Source organism: Clytia hemisphaerica, unplaced genomic scaffold (genome assembly GCF_902728285.1).
Source record: "Clytia hemisphaerica strain Z4C2 unplaced genomic scaffold, Clytia hemisphaerica genome assembly, whole genome shotgun sequence".
NCBI classification, from domain to species: Eukaryota; Metazoa; Cnidaria; class Hydrozoa; order Leptothecata; family Clytiidae; genus Clytia; species Clytia hemisphaerica.
The window spans coordinates 224,555-246,448 of NW_027103850.1; the positions used below are offsets into that span (position 1 = coordinate 224,555).

Consider the following 21,894-nt stretch of genomic DNA (forward strand, 5'->3'; position numbering starts at 1 on the left):
GGTTTTTCACATCTTTTTTATGGAGCAGAAATTAAAGCCCTCCGAGGTAGTATATAGACAAAAGATGACTGCAAAATGGACCCATTTTGGCGAAGGGCTATAACTTTGATGAATAAACATTTTAATTCAAAATGGGAATAAAGTTCAAAATAACATTTTTTACAATAAAAACAGTTAGTCAAGTGACCAAATTCTGTAATTTTGAGGCAGTGCTTTGTGAGTACTCTCGGGTACCTAATAGCCGCCCCACCCCCCGCTAATTAATTTTTCGAAGAATTTCCACCCAGGACATTCTTATTCAAACCCCCCCCCTGCTTATTGATTTTTGGGAAAATGTTTCTGAAAGTTCCCTCTTTTGTCCTATAATTCTGCTGTATTAGCCTCCTTTTCAAAAGTTTTCCACCCAGGACGCTTATTCCAAACCCCCCGGCTATTAGGTATCCGAGAGTATATGTGCAGATAAAATACATGACATAAACATTTCGAAATTACGCAATATTCTCCGACGACCAAGACGAGGGCTGAAACTCATTAAATTAACTCCAAAATAAAAACGTCGATGATGTTCGCCCTGGAATCGACTGTGTGAAATGAGGATTTATCTCATTAATCGGATGAGTTTCGAGGAAAACGATTTGGTGGCGTTCAGTCGATAAAAATTTGAACTTCTTTCTATTGGAATTTCGCATTTTACGGCGTGATTCAAACGAATACGTTTCTCTTCAGATTCGAACCGCGAAGCGAAAATTGTATTTTAATCTCCCTCGATTAGGTTGAATTTGATAAAAAGTCACTCTCTTGTACGAAAATCAACAAATGTCTTGTAAAACGCGAGACTTCCTGCAGTTTTGGGGAACTCCTTTCATAATGAATTCAGTTTCTTTTTTATTACTCAGTTACTGACCTTTTTTATATCCTCTTCTTAATCTCGTGAAATCCAAAGAACAACAAACGTCATATCAAGTTGTTATTTCATCAAGCCAGAATTATTATCAGAATGATTTTGTGATCCTTACATACTTTAATCGTAGAAATTTTAGCAAGACTAATTTTAGCGTGTTAGCGAGTTTTCCCTATTTTCGCTAAAATAAATCTCGCTAAAACACGCCGAATTGACAGATCGCTAAAATTTATCCGCGCGAAATTTCTGGTTATATTGCCTTGATACATTTTTATCAATAGGAAGTGTTTCAGTGCAAAAAAAATGCTAGAAAAAGAATTCAGTCAATAATGTAATACGAGTATTCGCTAAAATTTATCCACGCTAAATTTTTTGAAATCGTGATTCGCTAAAATAAATCCAAAAGAAATTAAGATTTTCCCTAACTCGCTAATATACGCTAAAATTTCTACGATTAAAGTATTCATGATATGCACCACTGCAATGACTTTGACAATGACTCCAAAGGTTTCTGCTCTAGCCCCTTCGGGGCTTTAAACTCAATGGGCTGGAGGCTCAAAATGAGATAAAATTCGCTAGGAATTAAAGAAAGAAATCTCATTTGCTTCCGCCGGGCCTGTTTACTTTTTTGAGAATTAATGAGAGTAAATTATAGCCACTTATATTTTTGGAGCCATAGGAGAAAAATTAAAGTGCAGTAAAAAGGTTTGAAATCTGTTTAAGAACTCATACTACAATAAAAACCTTGAGGTGCAGAAAGAATATGAACCAGGAAGTTGGAACGGAAGAACCCCTAACATGTGGAACGAATACCACTCGGCACGAAGCACTTCCCAAATAAGATCATCCTTCTTTTAGGGTCCATTTCACAAATGACCTAGCTATAACTTATTTCCTAATTTTTTTGAGCTCGATATTAATAACTTCATTTACTGAAAGCAATATAAGTTGTTTGGTGACACAAAAGTTTTATTCAAAAAAATACGAAATAGAAATTTTAATTTTACAAAAGATCTACGTGTCTTCTTCAACCCCATTCGTATTTACATTTTTCAGAGGGATGATACAGACGGTGTTTTTCACATTTCTCATCTGCCACCATCGACCCAAACGATGTTCTTGCCCAATCGCTGCTATAAGGTATTCACCGCCTGTCGAAAATTTCAAGCCATTTACAAAACCATTCTAAAAAGAAATTCACAAAAAATAGAACTCAATTGCCCATATTGCTAAATATGTGAAGTCGAAAAAAGAATTCACAAAATCTTCCCTCGAGAATAGGATAGGAGATGAGAAAAAATCTTTGAAATCTGATTTTTATATAAAAAGGAAAGCACATCAAATTTCACAATCTGGCAAAACTTGGTAAGAAATCAACCTACCACTTTGATAGTATGAACAGGCATGAGAGATTTGAACGACTTTTCACATCTCCATAGTTTAATGCATCCGTCACACGAGCCTGCTAACCAAAAGAACACATTTCGTTATAATGCAAAGTACAGCTTCAGAAAACTACATTTAAAGACTGTCAATGCAGGGATGGCCTGAGAGGGCTAGAACTAAATTTGAATCGTGAGATTCTACATTTTTTTAAGAACAGTTCTGAACACTAAATTGACGGTGCAAAAGGGACATTACTAACGTTATTGATGCAATGGGCTTTTCCAGAAAGAATTTGAGTATGGGGGGTGGAGGATGAAATATTTTTTGGAAATCTACCCCCCCCCCTGGAGTGTGTGACTTTTGACCCCCGGACAGCAGGTCTAACCCTCCCGGACAAGCATTAGTTGAATATAATCCCCCGAAAATTTTCTGGAAGAGCCCAATCCTGAACTAACACAAACGAAAGAAATATGAACAGTAATAGAGACAGGGTCCATATTTTATTACCTGTGGCGACAAGATCAGTGTAAGGTAGCGACGCAACCGAACTAACCCATGATTCATCGCAACCACCAGGAGGCGAATTTTCACCTTTGACGTGTGCATTTGTTCGTAATGTCACTGGTTTTTTCTTGCGTACGTTGAATATTGATAAAGAACTGAAAGGGATGGATTAAATCAGACTGTCATTTTATCGTCATTCCTAATTTCTAGAGATTAACCAGTACGCAACTCAGGGCAGTGGGTTTACCAACTGACGGTATGAGCGGCGAAAAAATTGGCTTTTAAAATCGCACCCTTACAGTGCAGAAAGAAATCGGTGAAATTCATACCCTTACAGTGCATTTTTTCAAATTTTGAACTCTTTTAGAGCAAAAAAAATCAACATTTTCGAGCAAAAATTTGCAATTTTTCCCAGATTTGCTGAAATTTCCACCCTTACAGTGCATTTATCAAAAGTCCACCCTTACAGTGCATTTCTGATATTTTGAAAAACATACCCTTAACCGCCGCACATACCCGTCGGTCAATTTGCCTGACTGCCCCCCCCCCCGGGACGCAACTGCAAGTAAATTTTTAACCACAAGTAAAGCAAAGGCTTTAATCCTTAGACCCCGAAAAACGCGTATATGTGTTCAAAATAGAATAGAATAGCCTGTCCAAGACTATTGGCAATAGCTCTTTACCTTTTGAGACCTTTTGAGATTAAATGGGCGTAAAAAAGAGTATAAGAATACTTTTCCAGGAGATAGAATGACAGAAGCTTGTGAAGAAGTTAACGAAAAACAAAATAAAAAGGATCTTTTGGTTAATTTGAGAATTTCGACCATATCAGTCAAACTTTATAAAGGCATTATCGTAGTTATTAAATTCCCACCTTTTCAATGGAAAAAGATTTTTATATAGAAATTTCATAGAACTGGATTGAAATGGATTTCCAAGAGAGCAGCAGTTTTGACACATTCGGCAAAATGCTAACGTCACAGTACTCACCCATCATCACCACCGGCTAGAAAATAATCTTCGTTTAACATAGTCACGCAATCAAACGAAGAAGATCTAAACAAATAAAATGATAGACAGAGTCGATACTTCAGGACGATAATCCAGTAATTTATGATATGTACCATTACAATGTCTTCCACGAAACCAACAGCTGATTGGTTGCAAGTGACGTATTGACTGATTTTACGTCACTTACAACCAATCAGCTGTTGGGTCCGTGGTGTGATGTCAGAAGACATTGCAATGGTGCATATCATGAATATAGGTAACATTTCGAACTGAGGAGTATTTAAACTGCTTTGAACCAAGAGAAAACGCCTTAGATCATTCAGTCATCGCTCTTCAACAAAACAAGCTTAATTTGAAAATCATTCTTCGTCAGTTAGCATTGCTCATAGAAAATGAATGTAAGGAGGGAGTGTGTTAAATCAGACCTCTGAAAAATCAGTTGTAACAGACTCTAGATTTGTACAGTCTTACCAACTTCATCCCCGTGTATTCCAGGTTTAATTTGCGTTACTGATAGACGCCAGAGAATATTATCTAGCGCTATCAGTACGCATCAAAAAGCTGATAATACATAGGGAACGAGGTTGCAGTCTTACATATTTGAAGAGTGAAAAATGAGTTGTGATTCTTCAGCGATTTTCCACAAGCGTACAGATCGATCACGTCCGCCACACGACACAGCGTGATCACGTGATAAACTGTCGATTCCCAACACAGCATCTTCGTGACCGTATCTGTAAAATAATAAAAACAGATTTCTAAAACATTTCTCCATGATGAAACAAAATTTCCGAAATTCAACTCAGTAAATGTTACTTAATAAACTTAAACTAGCCGGATGTTGAAGGTGGTTTAAAAGCACGATCAAATATAAAAAAAGAAATCTGCATACAAAATCTTCAAAGTTTGACTCTCGTCCTCCCCTGGGTATCCGATAACAGATGTTCATAGTCTTGTTGTGCACCGGAAAAATAAAAACTGATACGGTGCCCTATTCATAAACACAATCGCGCAACTTTGTTGTCATTCCCAGTCCTTTTAGACGAACGCGGTCCTTACGATTTCGAGATTGCATATTCGTCAGATTGTTGGCCCAGCGCTAGCGATAGGGCCTTTCATTTGCAACTTTCCGTCCTCCGCCGTCCGCTGTCTGTCCGTCCGTTTTGGTAGAAACGGCGCTTAAAACCAGTAAAACACTTTTTAATTTTACCGTCTGGAGAGGGAAAAGCTTGCTAAAGTCGGATACTGGCTATAAAAGATATATTTTCTGATTCCGCGCTCCTTCAAAACAATTTTCTAAACAAAACAAGATGGCGGTCGAAGCGAGGAGGTTGATTCATACTTTCTTGAAAATTTTCTTTGCTTTATGTAGTGGTCAAGAGACTTTCAAACCAAAGAAATTTTGTAATGATTTTTCTTTATAAACCTTTTTCAACATTTTGCCATATCTTATAGTCTTTGCTCAAGTTTTCATAAAGTTTTTTGAGTGAAAATTCTACCTTAAAATCACTTTCATTTTTAGTTTCTTGTTTTCAAAAAGACTTTATTTTTAGGAAATAGCTATTAATGGCTTCTAATATAGAAATAAATAAACTGAAATGCAGCTGATGTGTAAAATTGAATAAGATTGGAACATTTTTCTTGATGCTACACAAGAAAACAGTCACTTCTGGATCTGTCGCTGTTAACAAAACAACGGTCAGTGACAGTGGGACGTGGTACCATGAAGTCGGGTAACTTGCATCAGTGGAGGCAAACATACATACCCTCAAATGAATGACCTGTCTGGTCATTAAAATACAAAGTTAAATCAAAACAAAAATGGTAGAATAGAGCTACGAGTGGAGCTGCATAGTTCATTTGTTTTGAAATTTGAGTGCTATGCATGTTTGCCTCCACTGATGCAAAGTTACCTGACTTCACGGTATGATTTTCAAACTCAACACATAATTGTTTAAAGTAAACTGATTCGGGAATTTGGTAATGGACACTAAAATGGAGCTCATGTTTAAATTGGAACAAGATTGGAACTTTTTCCATGATGCTACGACGCGTGAAAATGGTTATTTCTAGATCTGTCTCGTTTGACGATTGGTGGCTTGATTTTTCAAACTCGACACAAAATTATTTCAAGTAAGCTGATTTTGAAATTATGTTAATGGAGACTAAAATGCAGCTCGTGTGTAAATTTGAACAAGATTGGGACTTTTTTCATGATTCTACACATATTAAATAAATTTCTGGATCTGTCGCATTAAACGGTTGGTCGCTTGATTTTTCAAACTCTTTCACCGTTTAGTTTTTTAAAGATCATTTTTCTGGTTTATGGTCTGATCCAACTAAAACATGCCTACAGGGATATTTCTCCCTGCATGTGAGTGCACCTAATTGGTTAAAAAGCGCCCACTCACTATATTTTTGCGGTTTTTTTTAAATATTTTTCTATGGGTGCGCTTAATTTATGGAAATTTTCCACCTAGGACATTTTTATTCCAACCCCCCGCTTATTAAGTTTTGAGATTTTTTCCAACCTCCCCCTGCTTATTCCAAACCCCCCAGCTATTAGGAACCAGAGAGTATTCAACTGGTTGAACCTGCGCCTGTAGACCCGGTTGGTTAGGAGACCATTCAATAAAATTTCAAGCGTCTAACCAATGAGAAGTACCGCGGTGATTTTGAAAAGATTTTTCCTGTCTTCACTTTGATCCATGTCAACGGGGTCATACATTTGCTATTTCACACGCTCGTTTTAAACACGTTGCTTTTCGCTGGGCCTTCACGCCCAACGGGCTTCTTGTTTGTTTTCACACATCCCTTTAGAGCTTCAGCGTGGTGTGCAGAAAACATTCACAATCTGTTCTCAGGTTACCCCTGGGTGGCTTATCTTTTAACCATATTTGAATCGTGTACTGTCCCCGTGACTTAATTTTTTGTTTTTTAATCTGCAAGTAGATTTTCGCTCGCGTTAAATATCCTGTCCAGGAAAAAGCGGGAAAGAAGGCCACAAAGAATAGTGCAACTATGATTTTATCAAATTAAAAAAAACAAGCTACATGCTGAATGGACCTACCTGAAGATTGACGTAATAAGACAATTGAAAAATGAGAACAATAGTATGAAAATGCAGAATAATACGAGAGCAACTCGAGAAATTTATGGAATCCGGCGATTCTCGGCTGTTCTGGCGATTTTTAGAAAGTTCCTGTACCAAAATCAGTTTCATTGAAAATCGAACCATGCTTAATCGTGAACATTCTTAAAAAAAATTTTGTTTGAAAAAAAACATAGACATGAAACGAAAAAATCCAACGAAAATATGCAAAAAAACGGAAATTTCCGGCTTTTTTCGCCGGAAAAAACATTTTCTCAAAATCGGACTCGGCCATGTTTTGGGCATTGTTAATACGCATCTTTGTGCAAAAAATCAGAAAATACTAATGATAAAACCTCGAGAAAATGCCAAAAAAACAGTTTTTCCGGCATATTTCCGCCATTTTCGGCCGAAAAAAATGTTTTTCGAAAATCGGGCTCCGTCTCATTTTAGGTATTGTCATTTTGCATCAGTGTGCAAAATTTCATAAAAAAATATAAAGTACAGCTCGAGAAATTCAAGAAATATTACTGTCTTTCCGGCGAAAATAGGTTGTTCCGGCGATTTTTGAATAGTTCCGGCTTCAAAAAATCAATTTTATTGAAAATTGAAACATACTTGATGGTGAGCATTGCTATTTATAATATTTTTGAATGAAAAAACAACCAATTATAAGGAAAAAGTCCAATGAAAATCCAGAAAAACGGCGATTTCCGGCATATTTTTCAAAAATCGGACTCGGCCATGTTTTGAAAATCAGAAAAAACTAATGAGCCAATCCCGAGAAAGCTGGCAACAGACGAACGAACGAACGAACGAACGGACGGATGGACATGGGTTAATTTAAAGGACCTCCACCGGGGTACCCGGAGGTAGGTCCAAAAAAAAGACAAAATTAAATTGCTTTTTTTTAACCCTTGTCATATCTAACTTTTCGAATTTAGATATGCAAAATGTCGTACACACTTTTTAACAGTAACGACTATTCGAATGTTTTTATATGAAGAAAGAGGTGGACTATTTTTTTCTCTTGCTTTTCATCGCCCTTTGAATGCTGTTGTTGTTCGACAAACTTTTTTATTTCTATGTTTTGATTAGTCTACATAATAGACAGATCCAGGCTTTTAGGCCTTACTCGAAGAGTAGGAGTTTTACGCTCGAAACGAAGGAAGATATGACGTAGCCTATGTTTTGATTTACATTTTAAATGTTCTTTTCTATAAAAGGAATTTGTTTAGTCTACACAATAGACAGATCCAGGCTTTTAGGCCTTACTCTTGGTCTATAGGCACTGCTATAGGCGGCCACTAGTGACCCCCACCGGGAATTGCTTATTAATAGGTTTAAACATGATAGACAACATTCACAAAAGATGTTTATCAATAGAGATTTTAAATAAAAGAATGTTTAAAACACCGCTGATTGGCTTAGGTTTCGAAACTCTCTATTGTTTCATTAAAACCTCACTGCGCATGCGATTTATCTGGAGAATTTCAATATTCAAAACAAGAGGAGTGCTCATAGCCCGAAGAGTAGGAGTTTTACGCTCGAAACGAAGGAAGATATGACGTAGCCTAGAATTTGTTTTGTTTTGAAAAGAATTCGAATGTCATTAATAAATACGATCGTTAATCACATTCGAAAACATTTAAAACCAAAGAAAAGAGAAAAGCCTTTGGTGGGCAAAGCTGGGCAGAAATTAAAATTACTAAATGTAGATGTGCCTTAAATTTCAAAACAAAGGCTGAATAAAGTCTAAACCAGGCTTTATCCGATCTGTCAATCAAAACAAACTTATTGAGAACAGAAAGTGACACACAAAAAAATAAACAGACATACAGACTACGGCTATTAATATATAGATTAAAAGAGTATCGCTATACGGATGTTCAAAAGACGTTTTAAAAACGTCCGTCAATGAATCTTTCAATGACCGTGTCCAACATTTGATATAAGGTTTGTTTATATACCGAAATTGATTCATTGTCAAAACCTTAGTATTTATACAACAGTGTTCAATAAAAATGAAAAAAAGAATTAACATTTTCAGGTCATTAAGATCTGTTTTAAGAATTATATTTCCATGTGTTTGAGGATATCAGAATCATGGAAGAGTTAATGCTTTTCGTTGATTAAAGATCAATTTTGAGGAAAGTTTCTTTACAATAACCAGAAAGTGACTTTACTTACAGTGTTTCGACGTAAGCCATTTCGTTGAGGTTCCACACTTTGATAGTTTTATCATGTGAAGCGCTGAATAATTGATGCTGTTTCTTTTGAAATGCCAAACTCTAAATTCATAGGAAAATATAAAGAACCCTCCAGTAACTACGAAAACGGAAGGAAAGCTTCTCTATTGATAACTATCATCTATGAATTACTCCACTTGCCCTTCTCTTTAACTGGTGATAATTAAGCAGAGGGGCATCAAGTACCATTTTTGTATGATCTGGCCATGAATCGAAGCCAAGACCTTGCACACCGTAGCCGAATGATGATCTACCTTTGTACTGCGGATCGCTGGATACTTACAGGGTCTCAATTCAGATGAAAGCAGCTTGGAGAAGATTCAATTGACAGGCATTAATGTATTTTAAGAAAATGTAAAAATATTAAATCATCTAGGTAATTTCAGGTCGCAATGGATGAATAATAAGCACTTCCTGTTGCGAAGACGCAAGCAAGTTTTAATTATTCAAAATTAAGGTCCCATGGGAAGGTCGTCCATCATGCATTGCGACCGTGATGATTCAATGTACAAACCGTCACGATATTCCGGTGTCCTCTGAATGTATGTTGCCATGACAAATCAGCAGCATTCCAAATATTAATGAGCATGTCTTGCCCGCCAGTCACCTGAAGTGCAATCGAAAAGTTGAAGGATTAAAAAAGTGTGAAAGGACGAATATGCGAGATTAAAGCATGAAAGAATATTTGATGATACAACCAACAGTATTACGTCCGCAAGTTAAAACGAAAATAAACCTACCAGAAATTTGACATCAGAACTGATTGCAATAGTATAGATTTGTCCTTTATGCCCTTTCTGGCCGCTTTTGGATTTTTTTGAGACTCCATCGATTTTCAAGAGTTTTTTGTGTGTTGTAATGTCCCCTAAAAGTAAATGACACAATCAGAATCAAAGAATCCCAAAAGCCAAAACTCGACAATGAAATAATTATGTAGACCGAGGGTCCAAACAAAGCAATAAGTCATAAAAGCCATTGAATAGTCTATCATTCTGAAAGACAAACCAAAAAGAGAGTTCAAAATAACGAACAAAAAAGTAAAATCAACGATGCTTCGTCCCCTCTCAGAACTTCGTCAGGTAATAAAACATATTATTCTGGATATACACGTTATTTTTATTAATATGTTAATTTAATGTTCTGATCATATATTTATACCAAATTATATACATAATGAAATTACCTACAACTTATATGATATAATCAATATATGATATCCTTTAAAATCAGTTGTTGATACTTTATTTAAAAAAATTAAAAACAATGATTTTTATCAAAAGAAAAATGAAATACTCCGTGCGGAGATAAAAAAATAAATTAGGCCACAATCGTGTTGAACGTTACTTCATTTCGTTATTCCTACTGACATCCCCTCTCATGCTTGCAAACCGTTGCTTTTGGAAATACTCTCGGGTGTTTTGTTCCGGGTAGAATAATATACGGAAAGCCTTCTGTCCGTAAAGCAAGAACATGATAACCATGGTGTTGACAAGAAGTGCTACGCATTGTGAAATTTCTTTTTCGTTCGGCTTTTGGAAAGGAACGATGATGAAACACACCGTAAACGACATGGTCAAGATGAGAGTGACATACATTAAAATGACACCGTCGTTCATGACACTTGGTAAATTTCTACCACGAAAAGCTTGTATCACGCACATGAGTTGGATAAATGCGGTTGCAGCCATGACAATGGTATTATGAAGGTAGGTGTTACAAAGCTGCTCTCTTGTTAGCGTATCAGCGTGCTCTATTTCAATGATATTGACGGGTTGTCCAGAATGGCCGATAAAGAAGACCACATTGGTGAAGAAGAGGAAAATGACGACAGTAAAGATCTGTGTGATGACGGTACGTTTAGCTTCCTTAGCAGTGATTCTCACTTTATTCAGCACAGCTTTCAGTAATTTTTGAGATTTCACAAAGACTATACTAATGTTGAGGTTGTACAATGTGGTGAAAATGAGCGGTTTTGCTATACAAAATTGATTGGTAAAAAATACACAAGGCGTGACAGCGAAAGTGATAGCGTGTATTGATAAGTGCAGAATGGATACTTTAAAATCGGATAATCTCACAATAGGTGTGGCCCTCTTCACAATAAAAATGACTACTGTAATGGTGAGAATTAGAACTGCTACAGACGAGATTGATACGATGATGTAGAATTCTTTGGTTGAAAAGTCCAATGAAACGTTAGCATATGGATCGATACAAGCAGACCGTTCCTTATTGCTTACAGAAAGCCGTCCTTTGCAGGGAGTGCACTTGTGATTTCCTTTGTGAGGTTTGTGAAAATCCTTCGGGCAAGGTGTGCAGACCCAAGAAATACCATGATTGATTTTTCTATACGCTTTGTAAGAGCCAGGTTGGCAATTTAAAGCAGGACATTGACTGGGTTTAATGTAAGGGAGATCTGAAAGATAGAAAAACAAGATACGAGGAGTTATTTATCGTAATGAAGAAAAAAATGAATTAAGAAAGAATGAAAGCTGATATTTTCTCAATCTTTGTCAACCTTTGTCAACTTCTTCATCAAAAATCAAATGAATATCTGAAAAGAAGACTAAAAGAAACGGGAAAATAAAAATTACCCTTCCAACAGCTCAAATAATTTGAAGTTAAACCAAAGCCTTGAGAAGCTTCATGTTTTTCATGATAAACACACGAGTCATTCAATTTATTGGAAACAGCAGTAATGTGAGCATGGTTCAAAACTCGTTCTTGAAATAAACGACATGATTGAAAGGCTGGGTCAGTCAGATATTGCTGATATTTTCTTGCGTCAAATGGTTGTTTCTGATCGAACATGATTGTATGGACTTGGAAATCACTAAGTCTGGGGAACAGTCGATTTTCCCATAAGTCGGTTTTCAAATGTTCTGTATGTCGGTCAACATGATATTTGGCACAATGGAAATCAAGCGGACACTTACAATAGACATCGATGTTTCTGACGGTGTAATCATCTAAGTTAAATGATAAGGAAAGTGAAAGTTGCTGAATGATTGGAATGTCTGTTCGGTTGATTGCTTGTGACACTTCCTCTAGAACTTTGAGATCCCAAGCTTTGAGGATCAAATCTTGATGCCCAGCAGTCACAAATGAAGAAGATATATGTTGGAAACAGTCAAAATTTTCAGGTAGTTCTGATTGGAAAAATCCCCCGAAGCTGCTATGAAATCCTTCCATAAAAATTGGAATCACAATCTTATCACGTTTCATCAATGCTGTCAATTGATTGATGATTTCTATTTGTCCATACATATCACCCATGGTGATTACGGCTGGCCCATTCTCTTGAGACCACACATAAGAAAAGTTTTCCTGCCAATCAATTTTCCAGGGATGTTCTACTTCTTTGTATTGAAGACAAAGTCGAGATTCTGTAGCTTTTTGTACCAATGAGTAGTACAAAGGAGTCATACTGGAAGGTTTAACATCTAAAATTAGTAGACTCTCCCATTTCAAATGGTGCGTGATTAGAAAAAGAAGCATGGATGAATAAACGTCATACTGTTGTCCACCAACGGCGTCGTTGAAGGAAATATATCCACCCGTGAATCTCGCATCGTTTGAAAATGAACTTTTGAGATAATTCATCATAGGCGTTGGTACTTCTGCGTAGATTGCTATGATGTTTGACATGTAGATTGGCTCACTAGATTGTCTTGTCCATGTCGCATAGTTGTACTTTTCTTCCAAGTGAATCGATTCGATGATTTCCGATAGCTTGTGAAAGTCGTCACATACATCTAATGCTACATACTTTACTTTGATAGGCTGGCTCCATGGAAACATTTCTGGTTTTGTCATTCGCAAATTCCAAATACGCCGAGCAGCTTTGTCAAGGTCTTCAGCTATCAGGTTTTGTTTTGTTCTCGAACCTTGACCGTAGCATGCGGAATATATTCCGATCACAAACCATGTATGGTTCTTGCTGTAATTGCATTGAGCAAGTTCAGAGCTCTCTTCGTTGTTGTTGTTGTTGTTGTTGTTGTTGTTGTTATTGTTATTGTTAAAAAAGCCATCTACGTTACTGACGAGGTTTAAGAAAATAACAAGAATCAAAAGAGCTCTCAAAAGTGAACTCATCGTTTGCGATTTATCAATGATTTTTTTTTCATGAAATAACTCGTATCTTCGTGAATGTCAAAGACTGACTTATCTGACTGGTCTTTGATTTTTGCGTACTCAATATGTTAAAATTGAGATAATACGAAAATCTCCTATGAAAAACATCCAAAATAGGATGAACTTTATAGAGAAACTTTATATCGAAGGGGGGGGGCATCCGGCTTTCCAGGATGTTCCAGCTCCCTGAATCATCTCTACTCTCTCTCTCCCTTTTGGTGTCTTTTAAATTGTTCTTATTGTAGTTGCTCAAGCTTTTTTAAAGCAAAAAGTCACTCAAAAGATAACCCACTTCCAATAAATTCTTAAATTCTTTCTGTGATAATTCGGAAAAGGGTTGAGTTTTGACTGTCACGTCAAACAGCTTAAAAAATCGAAACTAGCAATCTACGCTTGCGAAAATAAATTATATGATATGTTGCTTTGTGAATAAGATGAATCTGGACCATCTCCGTACCCGTCATAACATTTAAAAAATCTTTGCCTATTCCCTTTCTTCCAACAACGTGATGAAAAACGATCTCTCAACATGTTTTTATTAGTGGTAGCCAAGTATGGCGGATCTTCCGCCATTTTGTTAAGGGTTTCATTTCATTTGACACTAACCATTCACTGGATTAAAGAAAAAAACTTACACTTGATAATGGAGCCGTCTTTAGATGCAGAGAAGACAAATTTATTATCGGAAGAAATGACGACGCATGTCACACTGAATTTGTGTCCTCTCATGTGTATTATATTTTCTTGGTCTGGAGTGATCTGGAAGATGAATGAATCATATTGATGACTGTACAAAACTCTTTAAGCGGTGTTTAAAGGGAACTTATTTCATTCTAGTCCATTTAAATAACTCAAAAAATTCACAGTCCAATAAAATTAGCACTAAGTAATACTTACAGAATCTGCGATGAATTTCTGAAGTTGGCCAGCATCTTCAAGCTACAAATGAAAAATTTTGTATTGTAATAATGTCGAGATGTGAACAGTAAAATGTTTATATAGGGTTTGTTATGCGAAGGTTCTGGTAGAAATTTTCACATTAAAAGATGAAAGAATTATATAAAAACTCACCACATCTTGTTGTAACCGGTGAGCTATAGCATCTTTATCGATCTCGTCTGCTTCTTTTGTGTCAATTTCTGAAAAAATCAATGTGTTGAACGGTGAAAAAGAATGCGGCTATTCTTATTTGATTTTTCCCGACATGTTTCGGACCCGGTCCGTTCTCAAAGGAAAAAGAAATAAATGTAACGTTGAATCAGTAAATCATGGGTAGGCGCCTGCAAATGTAATACCTTTTACTCCGAAAAAGACGAAAGTTACTGCCACATATTAGATCAGGCAATATTTTCAACTTTGATGGTCATTCGTGTGTTTGAGTAGGAGAATGGTTGTAATAGGCTCTTTCTTTCGAATTTTCATGCTTTATCTGAACCTCTGATGGTTTGGACAAGAGTATACTCTGTACTGCTGGCTGAACTATGCTTGTTGATAATTTGATGGCACCGAATCCAGTCTATCAAAAAGCTATAAAGGACCCCCGGGCTACTAATGGTTGGTCTCGGATATATTTAAGTCGCTAAGGGTTATACTTTCATAGCTTTAACTCCTAGTTTTAGTTTCTTTTAGTTATCTTATGAATAGTAGCATGAATTTTAAGTAAAAAAAGATAAAATTGCAAGACCATTCGAGCTTTGTCGCTGTCCCCTCCTCCAAAAGGTAGCATTGAGAAAATTAGTTTAAGAGTATATTAAAAAGTAGGACGAGACACGAGTCTTTTTGATTTGCTCGTGCAAATGGAACACTTACAGACATTATTTCCCATCAGTTTTTATTACTGGATGGGGTTTATTCATCACTACAATATGTAGATGTAATGTACCTTCGTTTTCAAGTTGTTTGATGTATTCTTTAGCAAGTCTGAGCCGTTTGGATTGAGCTGTTTCGTGATCTGACTCTGATTCATAGTCACTTTCTTCCTTCCTAAAATACGAAGTCAAAGCAAGAGAAAACTATTATTACACGAGGGAGAAGGGGATGGCTATAAAAGATTATCCTCCACCTCTAAGCGAAACGCACTGTCGGATAGTTTTAGATATCCGATAGCAGAAGAAATCTTCTCATCTACAACAAAACAAATGAAATGAAATCGACATAGGTGAGAAAGTGAAGCTGTCGAAGTTTTTTTGTCGTGATGAATGAACGAAAAATATCGGCTTCGCTTTGTCGAATATTCATCAAGCCCGACTAAATATTTTTCGATATCCGAATTTTCTTGTCGAATATCTGCTTAATTTTCTCATTATTTTGAAGAATAACAACGATTAGTTGCGGAGTGTTTTCTCGCATTTTGTAAAAAATTAGATTAATGCAACTTATTGAATATTTCCTGAACAACAGACACACTTACCCCGAAGATGCAATATCATCATCGTCATCAAAATCCACCTTATCATGCACTTTCACTTTCGGTTTCTAAAAGGAAACACCATGAATTGATATCAACAAACAGTAAATTGAAGTATACAATAAAATAATATTTCAAAACTCTAGTGTCCCTTTAGAAATTCAACCAAAGTTTAACCTTCAGCAACTCCGATGGTTTTACAGGGTGTGCCAGAAATTGAAGTGAAATTCTGGAGTTCTATAAATTTAAAGAATCAAACTATTTTCATTGAGAAGAGGAGAGATAAGTTTTAAAATTTTTGATGGGTCATATGTTGAATTACGTTAATTAGGTTAATATCGTAAAATAAATATTAAAATATGAAAAGCGACGATGAATTGTTATCTTACGCTTAAATGAAGACATTTAGTTCTTGAAAAAGCATCAAAAGATCTTCTAAATAATTTAAATTTATTTTTGAAAGCAACTTAACTAAAATCGGACCTAAAATTCCGTATTTAAAGTCGAAATGAGTGTTGATTTCTTTAACTTTAGTAAAGCCATGGTAGACGATATCTGACATTATTTCATTTCAAAATAACTTTGGATCTAATGAGAAAAATTCAACAAATGTCACATCAAAAATATCTTTCCTTTTTTCAATGAAAGAGGTTTTGTTCTCTAAAAAGAGATAGAACTCAACTCAAGAAGGTAACTTATTTCTGCCACACCCAGTAGTTTTTCTTCAATTACCTATGTCAATCGATGCAGAATTTCTATAATAAAATTTATGGCTATTTAAAGTAGCAACGTTATTTTGCCCCTCTTATATGATTGTACTCATTATTTTATATTTGCAAAAAAAAGCAATGGCTACTTACGATGGAAGGTTTTGTGACTGGCTTTCTCTTCTTTCCTTTTTGAGTGCTTTTCATAAAGAATTGAGGCATCTTCTCGTTTTGTTTGTTTATTGGTACAATGGATTGATTACAAATATTTTATTGTTTACTTTTGTGACTGAAATATACATAATGAGAGAAATTAAATAAAAAAGAAGGATTCAAGAAATAAAATTTGATATGTAATAGTTATCGGACAGTTGCGAGTACAATATTCTTACAATATTCTTATAATATATTCTTTCCTCGCCTAAAGGCTCGGAAAATAACGGAAAATCCGGAACGAGTGAAATATTTCCATATTTTACGAGCAAATATCTGATAACTGGTTTATTGGTGACCCAAAAAATGCACTTTTTGTGTTGGAGGACACTTTTGTAGCAAAGTGACGTTAGATTGCTTCTATCGCTACAATGCAACAACATCTTTTCGTCAATTTATATTTTTACATGTACTTTTACAAGATATATTGTACTCTTTTTAACCAATCAGATTGCAGATATTTTTTGGATCGCCGATAAGATGTAAAGTATCAAAAGCTCAATATTTCCTATCGCTTTATAATGGGTCTCGTGTCGGAACACATAATCTGGAAACATTGGACGCTTTACCAAAAAGATTGATAACAAAAAAGATTGAGGGGATGGTAAAAATGACTCATAGATGAACAAACCATTATCATAATTTTTATAAAATCAAAAATTATAGATACAAAAAGTGTAGTAAAATGACCGTGTTAAAAAAATTATTTGCCTGTTACAATCATATGAACAGCTTTTCCAGACATCATTTTCTTCATACGCTCAGTGCCAACGACACCTTGTAATTTCAGAGCATCATACCTACTGAATAAGGCAGTGCAAGATGGTGAACCCTCCTTATCATCTGTTTTGATAAAGTTCACAACTTCAGGATAAAACTGGGGATATAGAGGGATATCATAAAACACAAGATTCCTGATACCAGTGATACGGTAACGATAATAAAAGAAAAATCGACCAGTGAAGATGAGAAACTGCTTTCGTCCCTCTCTAAACAAGGTCCTTGCGTGTGAGGAGTAGCTTTTCTTTGTATACTCAGATATTTGAACAAAGCCTATCTCTTCTTTCTTCATGTAATTTCGAACGCGAACAAAATCAAAATAAGATGGGATGTAGATGGCGATGGATTTTTGATTTTTTACTAAATCAGGAAGCATTTGATCCACAAAGAACTCGAATCTCTTATCAGGAAGAGAAGCATAATCATCAACATTGATACGACGGAATACTTGTGGGATCTCTGAAACAACATGCTGCACAGTTCCTGGACTGTCTGTAACGACCCATTTTGTTTTCCCAGCAAAATTTTGAAAATATCTATTGAAGATACTGTTGATTTCTGGTGTGGGGAAGGATGAGAAGATGAGGTTTTGTCGATAATATCTGGACCATTCATTGATTGACCACATTCGGACACGGGAGATATCTGTATCGTGAGTACTCTTGGGTCTTCTGTTAATGTGATCTAATACAGTGATAAGATGATCCCAATTTTGCATTAAGAAGACTTCAGCTTGATCTATAATTAGCAACTCGATTGATGAAAGAAAATCAAAATCTTGCTTTTCTCCTTTCCCTCCAATCAATGTGCGCAAACCAAGAGGTGATGCAATAATAATATCAGATGAATAAAAATGAGTGTAAAGTTTCATAGTGTTTTTAGAAAGGGAAATACCAATACGAAAGCCATCATCTATGTTACCCTCAAACATCAGCTTAAAATCTTCAGGGCGGTATCCTTGATGGCTTGCCTCATCTGAAGAAAATTCTTTCTGAAACCTCTTCTTGTTCATTATCTGCACTTTCTTTTCATTCCCGAACAGCAATTTCTTCAAAACATTCACAATCTTTAAGCAAGAATCTTTGAAAGGTACAACAATCAACACTTTCGGACGGGTGATTCCTTGGTCACGGAGCTCCTCCTCTATTCCAATACCAGCTTCAGCAGCACTTTGTAATTTAGCATTATGTTTAAGAATTTTAGTACGTGTTTTCAAAACATGATTTACAGCATGAAGCGAATACAGCTTTCTAATTTCCTCTCCATTATGAAAATTACGACCAGTGTAGCATAAATCTTGGTAAGAAAATATAGGTTTCAAAAGTTCCCTTTGAAGCCCAGTAAGGTTTTCTTTAGACTTTTTAGCCTTGTTGACAACACTCCAATTTTGTGACAACTTCTCCTTTACAGAAACCATTCCAAAATTGAGAAGAGGGGAGTTAAACTCTACAATATGCTCTGAAATATCTTTCATATTTTCAAAACTGAATTCATCAACAGTCATGCCAGCTTTTTTGAAAGTTTTGACTTTTTGCATTTTGGCATTTGATTTGAAAGCATCTACAATATTTTCTTCCAGAGTTTGTTCAAAATGAACACTAAATGGATCAGTAGAATCAACAACCTCTTCTTCAATTTCAAGATCACTTTCATTTTCAGAAGCTGTCCCAAAATCTTCCTCGCTCCCTTCTTCTCCTTCAGTTTCTATTTCGTCTTCACTCTCCTTTGTGACACTCTCATGAAGATCTTCCTTTGATTGTCTTCCTTTCTTTAACAGATTCTTGAGCAACTTTTTGGCTGGTTGAAGCTCTCCTAGCAACTTATTGATATCCCCATGCATTTCAGTAGAGTGTTCATCATCGTCATGCTTTCTTTTCATCATTTCTATTTAAATTCTAGTATTGCTAGAATGAGACAACATAACAAAACTACAACAACATGAATGGTTACACTTTTTTTGTAGATTTATCTTGAACTGACAACAAGTAATAAAGGCATAGTGTCCTTCAGGGTCTCTTCCCCCCCCCCAATGCCTAGAATGAAAATTCCTTCCCCCTATACGTCCTTTTGACCTCAAAACCCATCCCCCCCTGAATCCAGGGGGAGGACACTATGAAAAGCGTTTTGAATGAGAGGATAATAGAAAGGTATAAAAAACATCCTATGGTCGTTTTTCGTGTGGCGAGTCTGAGTTTAAACGGCTCCCCTTAGTTCCCTTTGTTACTTTTTCACCAGCTCAATCATCTTGTTTCAGTTTGTCTGGTAAAAAGAAGGCAGAAATTTAAAAAGTTCAAGGACAAGGTTCAGAGTATCCAAACTTATATTAAACTTGGGGGAGTAAAATTTAGTATTTTTATTTCCAAAAGTCTGTAAAAGCATAAAAATGTTAATCAAGAAAAGTTATTTTTACATGTTTTTTTTTTCTTTAAGTGTGTATTTGCCTTTTTTCCAGGGTTAAACGTAATTTTAAGGCAGGATGAATAAGCAGGGCAGGATGAATAAGCAGGGTAGAATAAGATGCTTAATTGAGCTTTTTTAGTGAAAGATTTTACCATAGCTTTTTGATTTAATTTACAGCCTTATTTGAAAATCTGTCATTGTTCTATAATTTTTTTGATAGTTTGAACTGCAAAATGCTTTTCCAGAGATACTGCTTCATAACATTTTTCAATTACCGAGCAAGTGGGACCATCTGACCATGCCCCATCTCATTTTCTATAATTTGGACCAAATGATCTATCACACAAACAAGTGATACTTTTATGGACCTACCTGGTTATGCATTTAACAAATATAATTGATATCTACGTGAGCATGACCGTTAAACAATCACTTAGAACACAAATAGTGGCGATCTATTAAAATTAGTCGTTTGTTTCTTATAAAAAAAACGTTTAGAAACCAAAATTTCATGCTCTTGAAATAATCTTTCATGATCAAGACTTCGTGAGCAAAAAAACATCTATCTCATCAAAAAATTGAGTAATTTGGCTAAGAACATTGATGTATCCTTATTAATATTGATTCTTATAAATAAAGATGCGTTTTTTGAGCTGAAAAATTCTGTTTTTACAAAAATCTGCTTGAGCCATCTTTTACTTACTTTCATGCAAAAAATCAGAAAAAACAATGATCCAATATTTCACAAAGTCCAAAAAGCCCTTTTTTCAGTCATTTTGGCCACCACCATTTTGCACCTTTGTACCAAAAATCAAAAGATTCCTATGATTCAATCCTGAGAAAAGTTGGTAACAGACGAACGAACGAACGGACGAACGGACAAACAAACACAGGTTAATTTATAGGACCTCCACCGGGAAAGGTCCAAAAAATAAGACCCTAAAAATTTCACCTTGATATCTCAAGTAGTTTTGAAGACACAGTGTCTCAAAGATAGGCTACTAAGCGAAAATTGACCCCTAAAAATCATGAACTTTCACGAGAGCAGATTTTGAAAGTCAATGAATTTTTATTCAAGTATATTAGAAAGCTGATTTACGGTGGATTTCGGTGAACTTTTTGTAGGGAATCAGAAAAAATCAAATTGAGTCTCAAAAATTTTCCTCAAAAATCTCTAGCACCTCCTGCAGAGGGCCTCAAACTTTGCGTAATCTGGGTTTGGAAGCACTTTTAGCTGTCTGTTACGGTCCTTTTGACTTTTTTGAAGTGCAAACTTTTGACCTGGAGTGGTGGGTTTTAGACACAAAAATAACATTTTCAGGATTTCTATCTTTGCGTAACCGTAAAAAATGGCCGAAAAAATTTCTATTTTTGCAGACCTGGAGCAGAATTCAAGATGGCGTATCTTTTTGCAGCGACAACAAATTTTTTTGAAACTTTCAGTAGGGCTTCCTTAGTAAGTCTAGTTTATAGCCTCAAAAAATCTCAGTAGGTTTTTGAAGTCTCTTAAAGATATGATCGATTAAAAATTTGCTTAACTTCGTTATTTTTTCCCTCTTTAAAAAATGCTAAATCAGGCCCACTTAAGGGCTCTAAAGGCTAATTAGCTGGACCCCAACATTTGAATAAACTCAAACCATAGTATAAGAAAGCCGCGGCTGGAAGGAGTACAGCTGAATTTCTGTTGTTCTATCTATGTCGTAAGAACGAATTTTTTCATGGTTCAGTGACAATTCCCATTGTCCATTTAATTTGACTTTTTACAAACTCCCTCGTTAGACGTAATTTTGCTCATAAACACAAGTCCCTTGATAATTCACGCATTCATAAGATCAAAATAAAAGAAAAGACTCTTGGTTTAAAAGTATTAGAAAGATCAATATGTGAGTGCTTTAAGAACTTGAAGAAAATTAGGTGCCTCGAAATACCTTCCTGATTATTCTGAAAAATTCTTACTTGTATTAGTAAATAAATATTCAAGCAGTACTCTCTGAAAATTTCATTTGAAAAACAACAGTATTGAGATGACAGCAAGCATTCAAAGTTCAACATTTGAAAATTAGTTCTTGTAATAAAATGTGCGTTATTTGGTCCAAAATTTATAAAAATTT

The 21,894-nt window shown here is 35.6% G+C and overlaps 1 protein-coding gene across 1 annotated transcript; it reads right to left on the minus strand.

Annotated features, from left to right (window-relative positions):
• Positions 1 to 1,855: 1,855 nt before the first annotated feature.
• LOC136807625 (U3 small nucleolar RNA-associated protein 25 homolog) lies at positions 1,856 to 19,306 on the minus strand. Its single transcript, XM_067064218.1, has 15 exons — positions 17,310 to 19,306; positions 16,544 to 16,657; positions 15,687 to 15,751; positions 15,159 to 15,259; positions 14,348 to 14,415; positions 14,174 to 14,215; positions 13,912 to 14,035; positions 9,883 to 10,007; positions 9,657 to 9,749; positions 9,084 to 9,184; positions 4,399 to 4,536; positions 3,782 to 3,847; positions 2,795 to 2,946; positions 2,284 to 2,363; positions 1,856 to 2,086 (listed from the first exon to the last, which is right to left on the minus strand). Exons 1-15 carry the CDS (start codon positions 19,263 to 19,265, stop codon positions 1,916 to 1,918), a joined length of 3,396 nt encoding a protein of 1,131 aa, XP_066920319.1. The 5' UTR covers positions 19,266 to 19,306; the 3' UTR covers positions 1,856 to 1,915.
• Positions 19,307 to 21,894: the final 2,588 nt, after the last annotated feature.

Coding starts and splice junctions, on each gene's coding strand:
- LOC136807625 (XM_067064218.1), bottom strand. CDS start 19,265: ATGATGAAAAGAAAGCATGACGATGATGAACACTCTACTGAAATGCAT. Junction 14,036..14,173: donor AGAAATTCATCGCAGATTCT/GTAAGTATTACT, acceptor TTCATCTTCCAG/ATCACTCCAGACCAAGAAAA. Junction 9,750..9,882: donor GTTCTGATGTCAAATTTCTG/GTAGGTTTATTT, acceptor ATTGCACTTCAG/GTGACTGGCGGGCAAGACAT.